Source organism: Gadus morhua, chromosome 20, assembly GCF_902167405.1.
Source record: "Gadus morhua chromosome 20, gadMor3.0, whole genome shotgun sequence".
Classification (NCBI taxonomy): domain Eukaryota; kingdom Metazoa; phylum Chordata; class Actinopteri; order Gadiformes; family Gadidae; genus Gadus; species Gadus morhua.
Genome location: NC_044067.1, coordinates 21015041 through 21036768, shown reverse-complemented (window position 1 = coordinate 21036768; position 21728 = coordinate 21015041). Strand labels below are relative to the sequence as shown.

Below are 21728 nucleotides of genomic sequence, written 5' to 3'. Positions count from 1 at the left end.
CAATCATTTCATGAACTATCGCATTTTATCCTGATTCGTCACAATATCTTTTGTTTACACATGCAAAAGGCTTTACAATTAGTTTCAGGTTGCCTTCAGCGCCATTGGACAAGCAACAGGAATGTTTGAGACATACAATTACAATTGTCTATTTACCATTCATACTGTAATGTTTATCCTTATACACATGTTTATACTAATGGAGTGACTGCACTGTTTATCCTGTGAAATAGCAAATATATATCACTGAAGCAACACATTTGTACCCTGACTACTTATTTCAGGATTGCTATAATCATCCCAATTTTGGTTGGGGCAGAAACCTACTCACTCACTGAAATAAGACTCCAATCTGGCCCATCAGCTTTATTCATCTTTAGATAATGTCAACGCATAACAGAAGAATATGAAATTGTAATCAAAAAAGTAATGCAGCAATCATAGTATACTACTTATTGAAAAGCTGTGATATTTAGGAGCCTTCTGCTGCATTTCCTGACTACGAAAGCATCGATCAAACTTAATATTCAACACAGGTGAACCTTTATTTTAAACAAATAAACCGTCCACACATCTTCAAAACACTAAATGGTGCCCAAAATGAAACCTTTCTGGTCTCTATTTGAAGGTTTATCTCGAAAGCTGCAGCATCAGTCCGTGTAGCGTGTTCCATTGAGCTCGTTGGTACGTTTCACACATTTTTCAGTGCAGCACGCTGTGCGTTTCCCTGTTTGGCATGTGCTGTCGTCACCACACAGTCTCAGGATTGGCCTTAAAAAGGCCATAGTCTTTTCCACTGAAGAAAGCCATCTCCGTTTCATTAGCTGTAACAACACAACGGTATAAACTTACAACTGAAATCAACTCCATAGGTACAACGGAAAAATATCGTATGGTATGATATCTATATATGAATGAAAATAATGTGACATGAAACATTTACTATCAATGGATGCTGGCTGCACTACCGTTATATCACTGACTATAATAACAGGTGTCTACACATCCTGATGTTATCTCGCTTCGACCGACTTCACACTCGGCGGGTGATTGAAGTGCAGCGGGAACTTGTTTGGATGAGTGGTTCTCGAGGAAACGGCAACAACTGGCCCATACCGAAGAGGTATTGCACCCAGGAAAGTGCTGTATCGTTGAATGCTGCGAGCAGCAGTGAAAGGCTAAGCCGTCGGCTGGTTCCCAAAAGGAGGGTTTTGAACGGGCTGCACTATTAGTAATAAATTAGTGAATTGTTATACATGAGGTGGTGATAAATAAAGATAAGGTTGAGGTATTGGCCAGTATGTCCTCACCTACTCCAGCAGCTGCCAGAGTCAGTCCTGGACGAAGGATGAGTGTATCGTCGTCCTCCAAGCTCATCACCAACTCGTTGGTCTGGAAGTACAATATTCCTTTATTCCTTTTGCATTGGTTTGTTTCTTTCAAATTGTGGAGTCTCATTTTTCACGTAGGAATTATTCTATTCTTGTATAGCAGATTTATTTTGCTTAAAAATGAGATAATTTTGCTACAAAAAAAAAGTGCTGACTAATTATAAATTATTTAATTTGTTCTTTCACTGGCATTTGGTTGGTATTTACCCCACAGTATGGGTCTCTGTTCCCGAATCCCTCCAGGGCAACACCCCCTTTAGCCCCTCTACTATGGCCCCTGGTACACCCTCTCCCTGGCCCCTCTACCGTGGCCCCTGGTACACCCTCGCCCTGGCCCCTGGTACACCCTCTCCCTGGCCCCTCTACCGTGGCCCCTGGTACACCCTCTCCCTGGCCCCTCTACCGTGGCCCCTGGTACACCCTCTCCCTGGCCCCTCTACCGTGGCCCCTGGTACACCCTCTCCCTGGCCCCTCTACAATGGCCCCTGGTACACCCTCTACCTGGCCCCTCTACAATGGCCCCTGGTACACCCTCTCCCTGGCCCCTCTACTGTGGCCTAGGGGTGGAGAAAATAATCGATTCTTCGATGCATCGCGATTCTCTCTAGAACGATTCCGTCTCGAAGCAGATAAATTAATAATCTGATAAAAAAAATAAAAAAAATTAATTTGTTCGCCCAGAGAGGGATAATTTTAGTAATTTTAAAATTATTTAATTAATCTTCAGTGTGTATTGGCCAATCTGATTTGTCTTGACACGATTGCGATTCAGCCTACGCATAGCATGCGTGCAAACTCACAGCCAGACACAAGAACTCCTGCTAATTCAAGAGCAGCTTTTTCTTTAATGACATAGAAAATAAAGATTAAAAAGAAAAGAAAACTGAAACCTATTTTTTTCATGCATCCATATTGTGTTGTAATTAGGGCCCGACCGATTTATCGGCCTGCCGATTTAATCGGCCGATTATAGCCTTTTTGAAAATAATCGGCATCGGCCAAAAAGACGTCGATTACAACCGATTTTTTTTATTTTTTATAAATGTTATTGCGGTTAGTATCCTGCAGATTGCGCTCCTACTCGCCTTGCTAACTAACAACTTTAGCTGGAGTAAAGAAGAGGAGATTGAATTTTACCGTACAACATGAAAGCACCCTCGCTCAGGCAGCTGCGCTCACCTCACCAATGTACACAAGACGCGTTGTTTGAGCATGTTGGGCCTGTTTTTCTTTAGGTCCCAGGCCATGTTAATTTGTTATACTGTATACTCTAACGGTGAGACCATACTGCTCAGCACGCACGTGTTAGTCACTGCTCACGAGCGCAGCACATTGGGAGTTAGTTATTTATTTTACATTTTACATTTCACTCATTTTTGACTGTAAATGTATTCTAAAACACTCAAAGGTTCTGCATTCAATTCACATATTCGTCAAAAGTGTTTAAAGTATATTTAAGGTATCAAAAACTATGTTTTTTTTTTTTTGTTTTTTTTTAATCGGCTGATTAAATCGTAATCATAATTTTTCTCTGCAAATAATCGGCATCGGCACTCAAAAATCAATATCGGTCGGGCCCTAGTTGTAATGCAACCTGCATTGATTATGGCATTGTTCATAGATAGTCATATTTGTGACAAAAGCTTTTTCTCTAATAAAATATTAGATAAGTTAATACATCTGTTGATGTCTTTAATGATCATCAGAAAAGTAGGAAGTGATTAGCAAACTCAGATGTATATATATATTTTTGAAAATCACGCATGGAAATGTAGTACATTTCCATGCGTGATTTAAAAAAATTAAATAAAATAAATATATATACATGCAACCATTTTTTATGTACATTGTACATAAAATCTTTTTAGAATCGAATCGTTGACCTCATAATCGGAATCGAATCATTAGGTGCCAAGCGATTCCCACCCCTACTGTGGCCCCTGGTACACCCTCTACCTAGCCCCTCTACTGTGGCACCTGGTACACCCTCTCCCTGGTCCCTGGTTTACCCTCTCCCTGGTCCCTGGTACACCCTCTCCCTGGTCCCTGGTACACCCTATCCCTGGTCCCTGGTACACCCTATCCCTGGTCCCTGGTACACCCTCTCCCTTGCCCCTAGAACACCCTCTCCTGCAGAGTCCTATACCTTGGCTCCATGCGCTTGGTGAATGATCTTCAGTGTGTCTAGAAATGCAGCAAGAAAGGAACAAAGGTGTGTTAGGTCCAAAACATAAGATACAAGAAATGTTTCCACATTCATTATATTTATTTATGATGTTTTTGATATAGCATTTTCAAAAACATTTATTTTTGAAGTAGCTTTTGTGCAGCTGAAATTGAATGGCCAATAATTGAACATGATACTTAATAGACCAATTTCACAGAGGTGTCATCATAGGACAAACACAGGTGTCACTCATAACACTAATTATGGTTCCCTGCATAAAGTAGCAGGATTTGGAATACGTTGTCCCATCTGCTATGACTTGTAGAACGCCCTCACCAAGCCGGCAAACTTTGACAGAATCAAACATGCATTCATTCATATTCCAAGTGCAATGTTAACTCTAGAGACTGACCTCAGGCTCACTCAGTTATTTCACTCTGTTACAGTATTGTTTTACCAGAATAATCTCAGTTATATAGACGGTTAGATGTCTCTAACTATTCAACCGTGAAGAACGACTTTTCCAAGACCAACACAAAGTGTCCTGTCCACCAGAAGAACCAACACTCAATAATAATGAACTGTCCACGAGAAGGACCAACACTCAATAATAACGGTGTCCTGTCCACTGGCTGTGGAACTGTGACAGTACAGAGTCCCCTAGCTCAGTTGGCTTGGGAATTGGTGAAGGTACGGGCTGGTTGGTGTTTTGCTAAACTATGCTCCCTAGTCCCCATCAAATCGTGGCGGTGCTACCTAGTGTTCAGCGCATGCCGACAATATTGATCTGTGGTGTAATATTGGTGTAAATTACACATAGTGTACCCCTGAAATCGCCAATAAAAACGTTATAATACAATATCAAAATTTGCTCCCCATATTCTTACAGTGTACATGAAGTGAGTAGTGGTGTAAAATAATGTGAAAGATTCTGTAGTGGCAGGTAGGTATTAGGGCTGGGCGATATGGACCAAAAGTCATATCTCGATATCTTCAAGTAGAATATTGATATAAGATAAATATCGATATTTGTCGAGGGGAGATTTGATATTACTATTTCTACCGTTCGAAATTGAATACAGTTTGATGGTTGAATAAACCGTGGACTAGACACTGCCTCCGCCTCGTATTTGAGAACATTATAATATATAACATCACGGCCAAAAGCTTTGTGCGCCTCCGAAATATTACGAACCGTAACGACTGCGTGGGGGGGCGTTGCATGTCATGTCCCATGAAATGCTATTTTATGTATTCTTTAATATAGGTATTAGTGGGCAACTAACACAGTATTCAAAGACGTTCCCGAAATTCTGCTGTGGTGCAGTTACAGCCACTCCGAGCCAGTCGCACATTGAGTTTCCCCCAAATGCACTGTTTTGCTGTCTGTAGCTATGATGTAAATGAGGAGGAGCGAGTCGGGTCAAGGAGGAGGGTGGGGGTGTGGCCCTGAGCAGCTTGCAGCCACGGTACCATGCGCTCTGTTTACAGTGGATGTATCGCAATGGCGAGGCGCACATAGCCTTTAGCCGTGTTCTGTAAATATTCTAGAACACACGGGAGGCATGTCGCAGTTCATGTACTTCAGCGAGTCAAAGCCAAAGTTCCTTTCCCCCCAATTCCTTCTCAACTATGGCTCAGATAACCCTCGCTACAGTCTCGTGGAAATACAAGAGACGTCAAAGAACCGACAAGAAACACTTGCGTTACAGTGTGTGTATTCACACACACATATGGCGCTCGCACGGTCGTGTCTCATTGGCGGGCCAACGTCTCTGGGTGGGCCAGGCAGAGTAAGGGGAGGAGCTTAGATTTTCTGTGACAGACCTAAAGACATTCCAAATCAGCGCGCTTGAGCCTCCGTTTTTTCAAAGGCGAGCAGAGCAGCTAGTGCTCGTTTTACACCAAACGCAAGTTTTAGCCACTGGGGGACCATAGGCAGGCTAGGGGAACTCATATTTATGTTAGAAAACCTCATAAAGTGAGATTTTCATGTCATGGGACCTTTAATGTTTTATGTTTGGGTCTCTCGGAGTGAGAAACCTTGAAGTTACCGTTATTACTATACCTACCTACCGTTTCGATTTACAATTACTATTCCTACCGTTCAGAATTGAATACAGTTTGATGGTTGAATAAATCGTGGACTAGACACTGCCTCCGCCTCGTATTTGAGAACATTATAATATATAATATCACGGCCAAAAGCTGTGTGCACCTCCGGAATATTATGCACAGAATTGCAACCCGTTGGTTGCGACAGTTTTTAAGCACTCTCTACAAATTACGTGATTTTGTAATTCGTCAGACACCTTATATCCAAACCATTTCCATACTATGGAGTAGAGCCCGACCGATATAGAATTGTTAAGGCCGATACCGATACGAGTATTTTGTGATTTAAAAATCCGATATGCCAATATATCGGCCGATATATATATATATATATATATATATATAAAAAAAAAAATCCAGAAACGCGCAACAAAACAAACACATTTCCCTAACATTGGTTATTTGTAGTTATCCTTTAAATCCTTTTCACTCTCAGCTAACACGTAACAACAGCAAAAATGGACATGGTAGTCATGAATTAAGTCATGCTTATCGACTTTAGAGAATTGATGGGGATGTTCTTTTAATTGTTATTCAAGCAATGTATGTCTCGTGACAGTTGCCAACTTACCATGAACACACTTGCACACATGAACAACACAGATGATCTCCGTCATTCACTCTGCCTAACTCTGGCTGAATCAGCGGGTTTGGGCGTTAGAGCGCCCTCTGGTGGACCAATTATTATTATTATTATTATTTTTTTAATATTCATTTATCGGCCATTATAAATGCTGATACCGAATAGTTTGAAAAATGCCTAATATCGGCCGATAATATCGGCCTGCCGATATATCGGTCGGGCTCTACTATGGAGCCATTGGTCTTTCGCTTGCAAACAAGCTCCTCGGAGCTGCTTGTGCAGGCGGACTCCATAGCTGTGTTCAAAATCGTTCCCTATCACGGATATAGTGCACTATATAGGGTGCTCCTCATTTTGTAGTGGTGTTCGAATTCTCAGAGGTTAATTTCATGCACAATATAGTGCACTTAAAATACCCAATGAATAGTGAACACGGCTCATGTTTCGCGATTTCATAAAGTGACATGAGTCAATGGAGAGGGGGGGGGGGGGGGGGGGGGCAGGCAGAGACTGTGTGTGTGAGCCGGAGGCAGAGCAAGAGAGACATAAGCAGAGTTACGAAATAGCAGGCGGCAGGCGCGGTTCGAAACTGGTGTTATTTGGAACAAATGTACTGTAATTTCAACGCAAATTAAATTATATCGATATTGACGATATGGTCTCGTTTCATATCGCGTTTGGAAAAATATCGATATATTGTAAATATCGATATATAATAATAATAATAATAATTAATTTTATTTGTTGAGCACTCTTCATTCTAGCAGAATCTCAGAGTGCTATCGCCCAGCCCTAGTAGGTATGATTCCATAGACTGTTCTGCCAATGAATGCTCCCTTGTCTATTGAATCAAGCTACCCTATCAAGAAATGCTACCTTATGTGTTTGGTAGCGTTTTTGATCTGTAGACCAATTGCCTCTATCAAATAATGCTCCCACTACAGAATCACATTATTTTATACAACTACCCACCCAATGTACACTGCAAGAATATGGGGAGTATATTTTGATGTTGTATTATAATGTCTTCATTGAAGATTTCAGGGGTACAGTGTGTGTATTTTACACCACGGATTAATAGATGGCAGAACACGGGTGATAGATGGCAGAACACAGATGTTCTCCATTTGTAGAATATATCAGTTATAAGATGTGATTTATTGATATCACCATTGATCAGCATTGACTACAGATATATCGCAGAGTTACGTATGTAACTCCGGTTCTATGAATCCTGGATGACTGCCAGAGGCGGTGCATTAAGCACTGGATTTATCCGTCTTGCGCATGCGCAGTTCGAGTACCTATACCAACAAGGTCACATGTGACCCTCGTGACACCGGATGGGCTATGTAGCCCGGTGTCGACAGAGGATCTGTTCCCAGAATCTTCTCACGAACCACGAGACCTCTGAGTGACCTGTAACTCTGGCGGTCATCCAGGATTCATAGAACCGGAGTAACATACGTAACTCTACGTTCTATTTCGTCCTTACTGACCGCCAGAGGCGGTGCATTAAGCACTGGATGGCCAATACCAACAACGTCACGAAGAATCAAAGCGCTCACCCTACTGACCAGAGACAGCAGAGCTTGGCCTCAGAACCACGCCCATTGGATGGGGAGTGGCAACGTTGACCCGGTAGAACCTGTAGAATGTGCTAGGCAACGCCCATGACGCCGCGGCACAGATGGTCCCCAGGGGCACCTCTCTCAGGGCAGCCCATGATGTTGAGACGCTCCTGGTTGAGTGAAACCTCACCCTGGATGGTGGGGGGCGGCCACTGGCCCCGTAGGCGTGCGGTATGGTCTCCACAATCCAGTGGGACAGCCTCTGCTTAGTTAAAGCACGACCCCTGTTAGGGCCACCATGGCAAACAAAAAGCTGCTCCGACTGGCGAATACCGGCGGTAGCAGAAATATAAGCCCTAAGGGCCCACACCGGGCACAGCAGCTCAGACCCACCCACCCTAGATGGGGGGTTGAGGTGTGCTAACTGGATGGGCTGGTTAAGGTGATTGCGAGGAAGCACCTTTGGCAGGAACGCAACATTCGGTCATAGAGTGACACCCGAGCCATCAGAGTTCCACCTCAGGCATGTATCACTCACTGATAGGGCATGCAACTCCCCTACCCGCTTGGCAGAGGTTATGGCGAGTAAAAAGGCAGCCTTCATGGACAGCCACTTCAACCCCCCTTGACCCAAAGCCTCGAAGGGAGGCGATGACAAGGCTTCCAGCACCAGCGGCAGGTCCCATGCTGGAGACCTCATGGCTGTAGGGGGACGCAGCCTGAAAGGCTCTCTAAGAAAGAGGGACACTAACCTGTGGCATCCTACCGTGGCGCTGTCAACCCTATCGTGCAAGGAGGAGATAGCAGCGACATAGACCCTCAAGGTAGAGTGCGACCGGCCGATTCTGGGCCCGCGGCAAATAGACTGCCCGCAGGCTGGCCAGACGGGGAGAAGCCCAAGTCAACAGGCTCTGGGATACCCGGAGAAGCCGTGCCGACCTGGTCCCCCCCTGGTGGTTCACCTGGGAAACCGTGGCCATGTTGTCCGACCGGACCAGGACATGCCGGCCTGTCAAATGGGGCAGAAAGCTGGCCAGTGCCAGCTGCACAGCCCGGAGTTCCAGCACATTGATGTGTTGTGCAACATCCCGGCCAGACCACCGTCCCTGCGCAGTCCTGCCCTGCCACACTGCGCCCCATCCCGAGAGGCGTCGGTTGTCACCAACTCCCGGCGTCCCGGAATTGCGCCCATGGGCACGCCTGCCTCCAGATACGCTCTCTCTCTCTCGATGGAGCCAGAGAGACGAAACACTGCAGGGTGACCTTGACCCTCCTCTACCTGTGCCACTTGGCTGCAGGCAGAGGAGGCTGTGCAGGCTGTTCAGCCACATTTGGAGTGGACGCAGGGCCAGCTTGCCCAAAAGCTGAAGAAACAGAATAAAAAGCAGCCTCCTGCCGGCTCTGAAGAGGGGAAGGAGGCGGAGGATGTCGTTCACTTGTCGAAGTAAAAGGTAGGCCTTCATGGCGACCGAGTCCAGGAACAACCCCAGATAGGTAACCCGTTGGGAAGGGTCCAGGCAACTCTTCGATCGGTTCACCGTCAAGCCCAGCGACGTGCGACAGCAGGCGGGCCGTGTCCTGGGCCACCTGGGACCTGGAGGGCGCACAGACCAGCCAGTCGTCCAGATACGGCAAGACCTTCATGCCCTGCGTCTGCAGGGGTGTGAGGGCCGCCGCCACAACCCTGGTGAAAACCCTCGGGGAGAGGGAAAGCCCGAAGGGAAGTACCCTGAAATGGAAATGCCGGCCCCGATAGGCAAACCTCAGGAACCGCCTATGGTGTGGCGCAACCGGCACATGAAAATAGGCGTCCATCAGGTCTATGATCGTAAACCACTCCACCCTGACAACAACCCTCAGGGTGTCCGCCGAGGTGAGCATGTAGAATGGTAAAACTTTTAAAAACGTGTTCAGGCCCCTTAGGTCTAGAATGGGCCGGAATCCACCGTCTGTCTTAGGTACCAGAAAGTACGCCGAGTAGAACCCCCCAGGTTGAAACTGAGGGTCCACTGGCACGATCGCACCCTTGGCCAGGAGGGCGGATAGCTCCTGGGCCAGAGCTGCGGCCTTCGTCGGGTCGCGGACGACTGTCATCTTGACCTGGCCGAAGGCCTGGGGCCGGCGTTGGAACTGTAATTCTTACCCCCGGGTTAAGGTGGAAACCACCCAGGGGCCTATAGTACAGGCAGCCCAGTAACTGAGCTGCTGCTGGGAAAAACGACGACCGGCCCTCGACGACCGGCCCCGTGGTCCTAGCGCCTGGCCCCCCGGCCTCTGTCGGCTCTGGAGGGGTACTGGTGAGGCTCCGCGGCCCGAGGCTGCCCGGGCGATGGGAGTGCGGGGGCGCGAAAGTTATCAGCGGGCCGCCGAGAGCTACGGAGGCCCTCATCTCGCGCTGGGTAAGAGCGTGGCTGGGAGCGGCCCCGGAGGGCAGCCGGGGGGGCTCTAGGCCTGCCAGGAGCGGACACACTCCTGTGAAGTCCCGACAGCTGCAGGTTGGTTTGCCTAGCTTGGGCAGCTCGCTCCAGTGTCTCCAGGGCAGCTGACCCAAACAGCTCCCCCGGTACCACCTTGGATGCTAGCTCGTCCCTAGCGCTTTTCCTGGGGGGGGGCACTGCTCTACCCCGACGCCAAGAACGGCCGGGCTGAGCCGAAGGAAGTGGCGCCATTGATGGAAGGTCGACGGCTGTCGGATGTTCCACCACTGCGAGCCTAGCCAGCCTGAGTGCCAAGGGCATGCAGCCGCAGTTCATACAGGCCCTCTCGGTAAGGCCCTCCCTCAAATGCTCGAAGCCGAGGCAAGAGGGGCAGCGATCATGGCCATCGTCAGGCTCAAGGAGGGCCACACAGGCACCACACACCTGAGCCATCAGCAGAACACTGGGAGAGGGAGCACTGCTTTCACCAGTAAGCTACTAACTCGAAAAAAAACACAGTGTTACTGGGAGAGGACGCGAGAGCGCAGTCTTCGCCAGCAAGTGACTTAAAATAATTACACACTCAAATATACAGCAGTGTTACCGGGAGAGGACGCTAGAGTGCTCTTCACCGGTAAGTGACTGAAAAGAAATACACAAATGTTACAGGGAGAGGGCGCGAGGGCGCTTCCTTCGCCGGTAAGTGACTGAAAAGAAATCCCCAACAGTGTTCGAGGGAGAGGGCGCGAGAGCGCTGCCTTCACCGGTAAGTGACCGAAATAAATCCCCAACAGTGTTACAGGGAGAGGACGCGAGAACGCTGCCTTCACCGGTAAGTGACCGAAAGAAATACGCAACAGTGTTACAGGCAGAGGACTCGAGAACGCTGCCTTCACCGGTAAGTGACTGACCGAAAAAACTTTTTTTTCACAAAAGTGTTACCAAACAAATGTGGCGCTGGTAACCCAGAACACAGCCAAGCTGTTTCTATCAGGGAAGCTATCAAGTAGCAGCTACAAACGCTGGAAGGGAGCGGACACGCTGCCTCACCCACAAGGTAGGTTAGCGCTGTACAGTGTAGCCAGTAGTGAAAATAATCACAGCAGTGTTGCCGGGAGAGGACGCGAGAGCGCTGCCTTCACCGGTGAGTGACTGAACGAAATATATATATTTTTTTAACAAAAGTGTTACTAAACAAAACTTGGAAGCTCCTACTCAAAGGAAGCCCTTTCCGCGCTGGACAGACAAACAGCTCCTGGAGGTAGAGTTCACCCGTTGCTCCGACCCTTGGTCGCGAGGCTGCACACAGTCTGGAGCGCGACCCTTACAAAAAAGCGAAATACGCTATCCGCAACTGGTACTACTACATGCGTCTTTGCGAGAAGATGAAAGGAACAGATCCTCTGTCGACACCGGGCTATATAGCCCATCCGGTGTAACGAGAGTCACATGTGACCTTGTTGGTATAGGTACTCGAACTGCGCATGTGCGAGAAGGATAAATCCAGTGCTCAATGCACCGCCTCCTGTCAGTAAGGATGAAATAGAACCAGATAGTTACATGACACATTGCACATATTACTATTCATTCTAATATTGAATTTGCTTGCAGTAACATGAGTGACTGCATGTGATTCAAGATAAACTCACCATACCCAAACTTCTTAAAGGGAGGTGGGAGACCTGCTCTGGTGGCCACATCTGGGGGAAGACACAGTTAGTGACATTTATGGATTTGATATTCTATACTTCAGACTTATATTTGAGCGTATATTCACTCTGTGCAGGAGCCAATTCCATTGTTTTCATTCTTGCCACTTAAGGGTAAGTTGTCCTTAAAAGTAAAGGATTTGAGGCCTTAGGGGTGGTTTGGGCTGGAAAAGCAGTCTTTAGACCTTGCTTGTCTTGCATATCTTGACCCGTCTTATGTTTTCATTTAACAATAATCTTTACTTTGAATACGTGTTTGAATGAGGATTGAATCGGACTCATAAATAAATTAAGACACATTCTCTTGAATCTCATCTGGACATTGTTTTTTTGCAAGACATCAAGCGTCTACTAAAGTATAAACCCGGCCAAGATGGATCTACACAAGAAGAACAATGGACATCGTAGTCACGTATATACAATGGACCACACACTCACCTGTTCGGACATAGTTGATGAAGTCCTCTACGTTCTGCTCTAGATCGACTCCACGGAACACCACAGGTTTGAAGTTCCTGTGCTCAAAGGACCTCACCAACCGCACGGTCACCACCGCTTCACCGGCCATAATGTTTGAACTCAAATGTAGACTTTTTCCTTATGATAAATTGCCTGCCTAACTGTATAATGTTCAGACCAGGCTTTTTCATATCACATTCGCTAAATGTTTGACGGTGTCGGTGTGACGTCCCTGCATGTTTTCGTTCAGCTTCCGGTGTTTTAACAGACCAGAGCAGTCGCCCACAGTGTTGCCAGATTGGGCTAGATTTCCCTCCACATCTGGCAACCTGGCAACACGGGTCGCCCTCCGAGTCAGACCTGACGTGTAGAGCACCGAGCACCGAGACACACGTCTCTGTAGTGTAGACATGCCTTAAACTAAATATAAACTAGGCTACTCGTTGGATATTTTAGCCAAATGTATTTCAAAAAATCTATTCTTATCAAACATAAAATGATCTAAATTCCATTATTATGATTAATTGTATTTATTTGAGTTTAGTTTAGATATTTATTTCATATTGGGCCTTGCAAAAAAAACAATGGAAATTAGCCATGGGATGTAACAAGCTCTCTGATCCGCTGCGTGGACCATAATAAAGTCTGCCGCCGGTCAGAGTTTTAACAACAATGGACAACAACACAGAGAACACAGTTTGCACTTTGCTGAGTCTGTTGCTTATTTGGATACATGTTTACCGTTGAATGGGAAAGAAGGATCGTCGCCTTTATTATGTCCATGGTCGTCGCATGGACAAACGTCATCCAGCTCAGGTTGCGTAGCCGTGCGTGTGCGCGTGTCGGCTCATTAGCATCTTTACCGTAGCGGCCCGTACCGTAGCAGCACACCTCTCCCAAGTGGCCAAATTGGCCTGGCCTGGCCAGACTTGCCACACTCACACTGGCAGATTTGAGCACGGTTAGGTGTGAAAACAGCCACGGCAATAGCCAGATGGCCTAGTATGAGTGCACCACCAAGAAGATAAGTTATGCCAGCCGCATTTAAACAGTGTTTAGGCAGGTGCGGCTCTCTAGCCAATCAGAGAGCTTGTTACATCCCATGGCTAATTTGGGGTCCAAGCCAACAGGTTGATCCCTATTGTTTTTGTAAGGATTATTAGGGGTCCAAGCCAACAAGTTGGATCCCTATTGTTTTTGTAGTGTTTTTTTTTATACTTCCCGCCTTGAAAGTGGGACCACAGCCCAAACCGTAAATGGTGCACCCACGCCAATTGCATGACTAGATCCAGGTCCGACACCGCTACTCAGATAACAAAATCCAGACACGCCGGTCCCTAGGTGGCGCTATACCAAGGAATACGCGTTTGGGGCTATAACTCCCACACCGAACCTCCCACAGTCCAAAACGTTATACACACACAGATTCACTGGAGTCTGCTGCATCTTTTGGCATAGGCCACGCCCATTCGCGTCTATAATTATTATTTTTTTTATACTTCCTTCCCCACAGCCCAAACCGTAAATGGTGCGGACACGGCAATTGCATGACTAGATTCAGCTCCGTGAGGTCTACGCAGACGACAAAATCCAGACACGCCGGTCACTAGGTGGCGCTATACCAAGGAACATTTTCGTCAGAAGGGGGCGCCATAAACGAGGAAATATGTTCTGAAACGCGTTTGGGGCATGAGGTTTGGGGCCGAAACTCCCTCACCGAACCTCTCACAGTCAAAACCTTTATATCCACAGGTTCACGGTAGCGTTTTGAATACATGCTTCGCGTTGTGCCGGCGAAATGCACATCGCTTGGACGCCTGGATAACTGCTTGCAGTTCTAGTTTGCATTGTTTTACCAGTGCAAGGCCCAAAGTGTCACGGAAAGGCTAAATGGAGAGGCTAAAAGGAGAAGCTAAATGACTAAGCAAATCGAATAGCTAAAAGGAAAAGGAAAAGCAGCGGGGAAATGGAAATGCAAATGTCAAGGAAATCGCCCTTTTAAATGTCTGATTAAAATCTGTATTCTTAATCCCATTTGTGAATCAAGTTATTTATTTATCTTTTTAAACTGCATTTTCAAATATATTTTTAAATTGCATCATTTATTTATGAATTCATTAATGAATTTTTAAATATTGTACTTATTGACTGTTTTAAGTTGTTTTTGTAAATCCCATTTTAATTTGAGCTACTTATTGATGGATTCATATTTCATTTGTAAATCATTTTTATTATTCCTCTTTTTATTGCCCATTAAAATATCAAATAATGATTTTTTTATTTCTTTATAACTATTTCCGTGACACTTGTGGTCCTCCATAGGTATGGACTTATATGTCTGAATAAAGATAGATGGATAAAAACGTTATTCATTTTTTTAATAATATAACATACAAAGAATATATAAGAGATATTCCCATGGCGGTTGGCCCAGTACCCCTTGCCCCAGTACCCCTTGCCCCATCCCAGTTTCCAAACCAAGGGATTTGATTGGTTTCTGCTCTCACTTATCCGCCAATGGGCCGCGTGAGCCTTCAAGGAAACATCCTTGTCAGCCAATTCCCGGGTTCCCATTCCCAGGTTCTTCAAACCGAGCTCATAAAGGTTGCAGAAAGTAGTGCGTTATTTCACAACAGTGGTCTGCCTTTGTAGTAGAAAGTGATCTTCCTCATTCCAAACGGTTCCGCAATGGCTGATCTCAAGGTGTGTATCATTTTAATATTACGAATATTAATAGAAACTGTTAGTATTTATTTCCAGCACACTGCTAACATTATGTAGTCCGGCGTTGATCACGGGGTCGTTCCGAACCAGGCCGTGACGGCCTGTCCGCCGCGTCCTCTCCGCCACCTCAGGCAGTCACGGTCCGGAGCGATCAGGTTTTCCTGGTGTCCCTGTCTCTCCACTCGTAGGGGTTGATTAGTAACGTTAAACTTTGGATCAGCCTGGTGTCATCCCGGAATGAGTTGACTTAATAATTTCAAGAGGCTGGCACACTTCAGTGCGGGGTTTCCTTCTGACAGCAGGCATTGTTTGGTGTGGAGGACTTTGTACCCTGGTGTAAGGGTCCTCCTGTTGTATTCCTTAGTGTTATTACGGGCCAACTGCACAGTGTGCGGGCCCACTATTGTAATGTCAGTGCATTTATTATTATTCCTCCAAAAAACACATACCCAGCCAAAACCTCTCCGTCGATTTGTATGCAACGAATCCTTTAAGGGTAACTCCCGACTGCAATAGAATAGTTACACTGATCGGCCCAATGGTGACGTTATAATCGTCTGAACTGCTAACTTTGAACATGCTTATCTCCTGACCCACTAAACCTCCATTCGAGGAAACTTTGCACACACATGTATCCCCTCACGATGAACTGCGGTCAAGCCAGCCGACTCATCAAGATCGGCGGTCAAGCCAGCCGACTCAGTTTTTTGCCGTACCTGTATATACTAGCCATTACGGTAATAGCGTCTCAGAACTTGTTTCAAATAAAAGCATTCGTCGGGTACATACAAAAAGACAGGCAATGAAAGCAAATACTATCGAAGGAAGTGTACGGCCGTTGTGGTATTTACTTTCAAAATAAAAGCCCACCAAACATTCCAATATGAGAAATATTACATATGATTTTGGATACGATTTAAAAAGAAAATGCCCTGTTATTCCAGGCTCATTTCACTGCAGGGCGATAGTTCAAGACCCCACAGGGTCACCCAAGGAGTTTCAGAACATTCTGATGTGGAGTTTCAAAATAAAAGCCAACCAAAATGTCCAATATGAGACATATTACATATGATTTTGGATTCAATTTAAAAGAAAATGCCCTGTTATTTCAGGCTCATTTCACTTCATGGTTATAGTTCACGACCCCATAGGGTCACCCAAGAGGTTTCAGAACATTCTGATGTGGAGTTTCAAAATAAAAGCCAACCAAGAATTCCAATATGAGACATATTAAATATGATTTTGGATTCAATTTAAAAGAAAATGCCCTGTTATTCCAGGCTCATTTCACTTCATGGTTATAGTTCACGACCCCATGGGGTCACGCAAGAAGTTTCAGAACATTCTGATGTGGAGTTTCAAAATAAAAGCCAACCAAAATGTCCAATATGAGACATATTACATATGATTTTGGATTCAATTTAAAAGGAAATGCCCTGTTATTCCAGGCTAATTTCACTTCATGGTTATAGTTCACGACCCCATGGGGTCACGCAAGAAGTTTCAGAACATTCTGATGTGGAGTTTCAAAATAAAAGCCAACCAAAATGTCCAATATGAGATATATTACATATGATTTTGGATTCAATTTAAAAGATAATGCCCTGTTATTTCAGGCTCATTTTACTTCATGGTTATAGTTCACGACCCCATAGGGTCACCCAAGAAGTTTCAGAAAATTCTGATGTGGAGTTTCAAAATAAAAGCCAACCAATAATTCGAATATGAGACATATTAAATATGAATTTGGATTCAAACTTCTTGCGTGACCCCCTATACGTCACCACCACTCACGTCACCACCACTCTAATACAGACATAGTGACCTCTCTGCTCCACTTCACCGCTTTTTTCCAAGGGGAGGATAACAGCATCGAAAGAGGTGAAAACCATTATAAGTCGGGGCATGTCTAGATTTTCAGTTAAATGCCGATGCGGAGATTGTCGGTCGCTTGTCCACGCCAGTCACAGGGAGCGTGACGTCACATACGAGACGTGTTGTCTTTATCATTGTGTTTTCTCTACAGCCTTTAACTGAACAATTGCACAATAAATTATCAAACTCTACGTGAAAAATTATTATTTGGACCCACACAAAACGTATGTGTATTCCGAGGCATTTAATGACTGGTATCAGAAAATAATACATTTCTTTCCCATTCTAATTTTCCTCGACCAGAGGTCCCATGAGGGGTCTACCAGAAGGGGCATATTTACGAGCTCTATAGTACCTAGAAAGTGTTAAATTTGGAGCGGGACTAATTAGGGACTGTTGGGATGAAACTTTGTAGACAATTTTTCTTTTCCTCACGATGAACAGATGTTCCTAAGGAGTCAATAACTTGTAACCACATGGCCCAGGATGGCCAACTGTACCCACCTTTAGGTGGCTGTTCTTTAGGCGGGGCAATCATCACCAAACCTGATGTACTTAAAGAAATATAGGGCAAGATAACCTAAAGGTACCTAAAGCCACACAGTTAATAGGTAGGCCCATAGGGAAGAAGCATTGCTCATGCATGTCGTTGTGGTGCGGTGGTAGAGGGGGGATGCATGACCCTAGGGTTGGGACATTTCAGACATCTGAAATACATGTTTCCACTGTTTGTCTTTAGACAAGTTTGATGATGATTTTGAGATGTTTACGTCCAGTAAACCTGCCTAAATGGCATACCTATAAAATGTTACTATATTTACCAAGCTTCTTCTTATTGCCTACAAGTATGGAAGACTCCTCCTTCAAATATAGCCTGATCTTCGAGGGGGTTTAGTGAAGGCTGGTTTAACCTGTGTGCATGGATGGTTCACTGCACAACATGTGTGCTGCAACTATATCTATGTTTGATGTTTGAGATTTGCAACGTCCTTTAGCTCAGTTAAGTGTAAAAATGAAAACAAATGTTTATCAAAGACATCTTACGTATTATTCAGTCATGGTACAGTCGATGGAGAAACATAAGTATGTTTGACACTTTGACACAAAGCAGATCCATATTGATGTAGTCTTGTGGCAGTTGGCAGCAGACTTGGGGCGGATCCCCCGATAACTAATATTGCCAGGTAAGCACTTCTCTGCAATCTGATCTGGTCTTCTGTTATCAGCGGGCTTTGCCCAGGGCCGATCGTTTTGGAGCCTAACACTTCATGTAGATTGCCTTTCCTGTAGTGACTGGAATGCCCTACTACATTATAAGTTCATAGATCCATAGATTCATGTTTGGTGTGCTGTTATTCAGAAAGCTTCCCTTAGTTTGCCTTCTGAGTGACCTATTAATGACGAGATTTCAATAAAGAAGGAAAGTTATACAATGTAGGCAAAGATAGTTCTTCCTCTTCTTGATTGCCACCGTTTAATTTGAATTCTGCTCCTTTGTCTTTTCACTTCCTCTCTGCCCTAGTTGGCACGTGGTGGTACCGACCAACCACAAGCTGAGGGGCTTCTGGTTTGCCAAAGACTCTGAGCTAATCACTAGCCTCTTTGTGCGGTTGTGAAATCCGTCAGAGGCTCTCTATTGCAGCTTTTCTGCACCAAGTATTAGAAACACATAGGGACATTCCGGCCACCTCAGTTGGCCTTGTCGCGATGGAATTAACTAGCTTGTAGTCCAAGACCAAATGGGTCTTACTATAACCAAATGTAACACACGCACACACACACACACACACACACACACACACACACACACACACACACACACACACACACACACACACACACACACACACACACACACACACACACACACACACACACACACACACACACCTCCTAACCCGATGTCTGCAGCCTTATCTGTAGGTTTCCCTAAGATGCTGAACCCCTACCTGCTCCATGATGACATCTGAGTTCACTGTACGCTGCTCTGGAGGATCTGTAAATATTAGTACATTAATAAAGTTGGTCTGTTTTCCTCTCTGTTGCTTCAGGCTCAGTTTGATGCCGCTGCCGCCGAGGTGAAGCAGCTGAAGAGCAAACCAGAAGATGCAGAGATGCTGAAGATCTACGCCCTCTTCAAGCAGGCCTCCATGGGGGACAACAGCACGGGTATAAACATGCACTCACGCATGCACGCACGCAAACAGTACAATGTTTGTTTGTAGTGGTCCGTAACCAACTATTTGTTTTTTTGAATATTCAAGATTCAAGATAATTTATTGTCATTTCAGCCATATACACATTAAACAGTGAAATGAAATAGCGTTTCCCAAGAACATAAGGTGCAACATAGAGCGACAATAATAACATCATCAACAACAACAACAACAACATGCTACATATAAATGCAAACCAGTAAAGTGACTGTGTGGAATTTGTAGTGCGGGAATATACATATAAATATGACTGTGTCTGAGTAGTGCGGGAATATAAATATGAATATAATAAATATGAATATAAAACAATAGTGCAATAGTGCATAAACCAAGGATATGCAGCAATAGTTTAGTCCAATGGTATTAAAAGCCTAGTATAACAGTAACATATTTTGTTCTCAAATATATTTTTTATTATTTCCATTCATGTGATTATTTAGATAGATAGATGGATAGTACAAAAACATTGTTTCATAATTCAACTTGGCATTCTTTTACATTTGGAGTGTTCAGTTGATCTCGATCTAATCTAGATTCAGATTACCATCAGCATAAGGCTTGAATGAATACAGCGGTCTTTGTGTATGCATTTCATGGTTTCCTATTGGAAATGTTTTGGTGCATCATGTCTGCTTTTGACACCTCGCTACGAAGAAAATAAATGAAGAAAAAATAAATTGCCAGGTGGTTCCCATGAAAATTTCTATATCCGGTCAATGCTGTATCTCTGGGTGCAGATTTCAGTCCAAGCAGCACAATGGAATAATCTCCAGGAACAAACCTTGTGTTGCTGGTTACCCCAAAACGGGGTTGTCTGTTCGCTGCCTGGACAGAACACAATTATTTTATCTGGTAAATGTATCCATACACATTTTGTCTCTCCAGCTTTCCCCGGCATGTTTGACTTCACTGGAAAAGCCAAGTGGAACGCGTGGGATGCAGAGAAAGGTAAACGTTTGGTCCATTTGTCAGCGTGTTTGTGTATTTGTTTGGTGTGTGAGTTTAACCTTGTTCAGATATGGTAGCTGCTTCCTTCGAATAAGTTTCTAATCAGAATATGGATTGGATAAGTCCCGCCCTCCTCATGCTCACTCCAGACCATCGAAGCGGAAACAGTTGAATGGGAGTCAACCGAACTAGATTGAAAAAGATTGGATATGATCTGATTCCCAATGAAATGGTCCTGGCAGGGTTTGTCTGATGGCATTTTAATCAATAAAAAATGTCTTGGGTCAACTTTCTACGTACAGAAAATGTAAGGACTGAAAAGACTTAGGCTAGTTATATATATTTCTACAACAAATAACACATTTCTTGTTTTTCAAAAGTATATTTTATTAAGACCAATCTTGAAACTCTGATCTGAAATCAATTTCTTTATGTATTTATTTTAAATAATATATTTACGTGTGTGTGTGTGTGTGTGTATGTATGTATGTATATATATATATATATATATATATATATATATTATTTTATTTTTTTTAAGGAATACAAATTGAAGGTAAACATTGCAACAGATTCAAAATAATAATAATAAAAAAAATCCCCCGAAAACAAATGAAAAAAGCCCAGGGCCATGACGCAACACATAAATTAAGGCAGAATAAAAATATAATTGAAATTTGTGCAACATTAACGCTCCATTTCCTGTTTCAGGAAGTATATTCAACAGAAATACGAATTTTACAGTTTTACCTTTGGACTATGTCTTGTCAAACGGCTGAGTAGTTAATTAATCCTGGTTGTTTTTAACAGGAAAGAGCCAGGATGACGCAATGACTGAATACATCGCTAAGGTGGAGGAACTGAAGACCAAGTATGGAATCAAAAGTGAAGCATGAGCACAGATCGACTGGACTAATCTAGCTAGGTGATCTACACTCCTCAAAATGCCTTAAACCCTGAAGGAGGAGGGCCCTCTGCCAGTCGACTACTGCATTGCATCTGAGTGCCAAAAGGACCAACAGAAGTCTTGTAGAGATTTTGAGGAGGTAGAGAGAATAACAGATTAGGCTACAAGACTGAATCAGTTCTGACATCAAGTAACTGCATATCGTATCGAAATGACTTTTGCTTCTTGATGAAGGACCACCTGTAATAATATAAAGGCAGACTTCTTAACAAAAGTTTCACTTGTTTTTGTGTTTGTGTACTTTTATTCTAAACGGGAACTGCAAAACATACCAGGACTGTGTTTGTGTAGGGAATTGACAAATGTTTGTGTTTCTTTCTGCTCTGGGGATTTGCATATAGTCTACACGATTTCAGTTTCTTCAACGGTTTGGAGGTGGCCACAGCCGTCACATAACACTCGGTAAAGGTTAAGCATCCACCTGGTTAAAAAAAAAGTTGTGTTATAAAAGTAAAGTGGTTTCAATCTAGTTTAAAATTTCTTTAGTTGATATAAAGAACATTGTAGGCCTCTTATTTATTCCAAACTGTTCCATTTCTTCAGGTTGTTAGTAGGAAACACTTTCTCATCAAGTGAATTATCATCA

The 21728-nt window shown here is 44.3% G+C and overlaps 2 protein-coding genes across 2 annotated transcripts; one reads left to right on the top strand and one right to left on the bottom strand.

The window, feature by feature from the left end:
* Positions 1-350: 350 nt before the first annotated feature.
* On the bottom strand, positions 351-12688 carry c20h2orf76 (chromosome 20 C2orf76 homolog). The gene is made up of 5 exons (XM_030343362.1): positions 12392-12688; positions 11894-11944; positions 3538-3575; positions 1311-1392; positions 351-824 (listed from the first exon to the last, which is right to left on the bottom strand). The coding sequence occupies exons 1-5, from the start codon at positions 12519-12521 to the stop codon at positions 748-750; spliced, it is 378 nt and encodes a 125-aa protein (XP_030199222.1). The 5' UTR covers positions 12522-12688; the 3' UTR covers positions 351-747.
* A 2179-nt stretch (positions 12689-14867) lies between these two features.
* Positions 14868-21362, top strand: dbi (diazepam binding inhibitor (GABA receptor modulator, acyl-CoA binding protein)). The gene is made up of 4 exons (XM_030343848.1): positions 14868-15115; positions 19063-19180; positions 20113-20175; positions 20986-21362. Exons 1-4 carry the CDS (start codon positions 15101-15103, stop codon positions 21069-21071), a joined length of 282 nt encoding a protein of 93 aa, XP_030199708.1. The 5' UTR covers positions 14868-15100; the 3' UTR covers positions 21072-21362.
* Positions 21363-21728: the final 366 nt, after the last annotated feature.

Coding starts and splice junctions, on each gene's coding strand:
- dbi (XM_030343848.1), top strand. Junction 19,181..20,112: donor CATGGGGGACAACAGCACGG/GTATAAACATGC, acceptor TTGTCTCTCCAG/CTTTCCCCGGCATGTTTGAC. Junction 20,176..20,985: donor CGCGTGGGATGCAGAGAAAG/GTAAACGTTTGG, acceptor TGTTTTTAACAG/GAAAGAGCCAGGATGACGCA.
- c20h2orf76 (XM_030343362.1), bottom strand. CDS start 12,521: ATGGCCGGTGAAGCGGTGGTGACCGTGCGGTTGGTGAGGTCCTTTGAG. Junction 11,945..12,391: donor CATCAACTATGTCCGAACAG/GTGAGTGTGTGG, acceptor GTCTTCCCCCAG/ATGTGGCCACCAGAGCAGGT. Junction 825..1,310: donor TCTGGCAGCTGCTGGAGTAG/GTGAGGACATAC, acceptor GTGTTGTTACAG/CTAATGAAACGGAGATGGCT.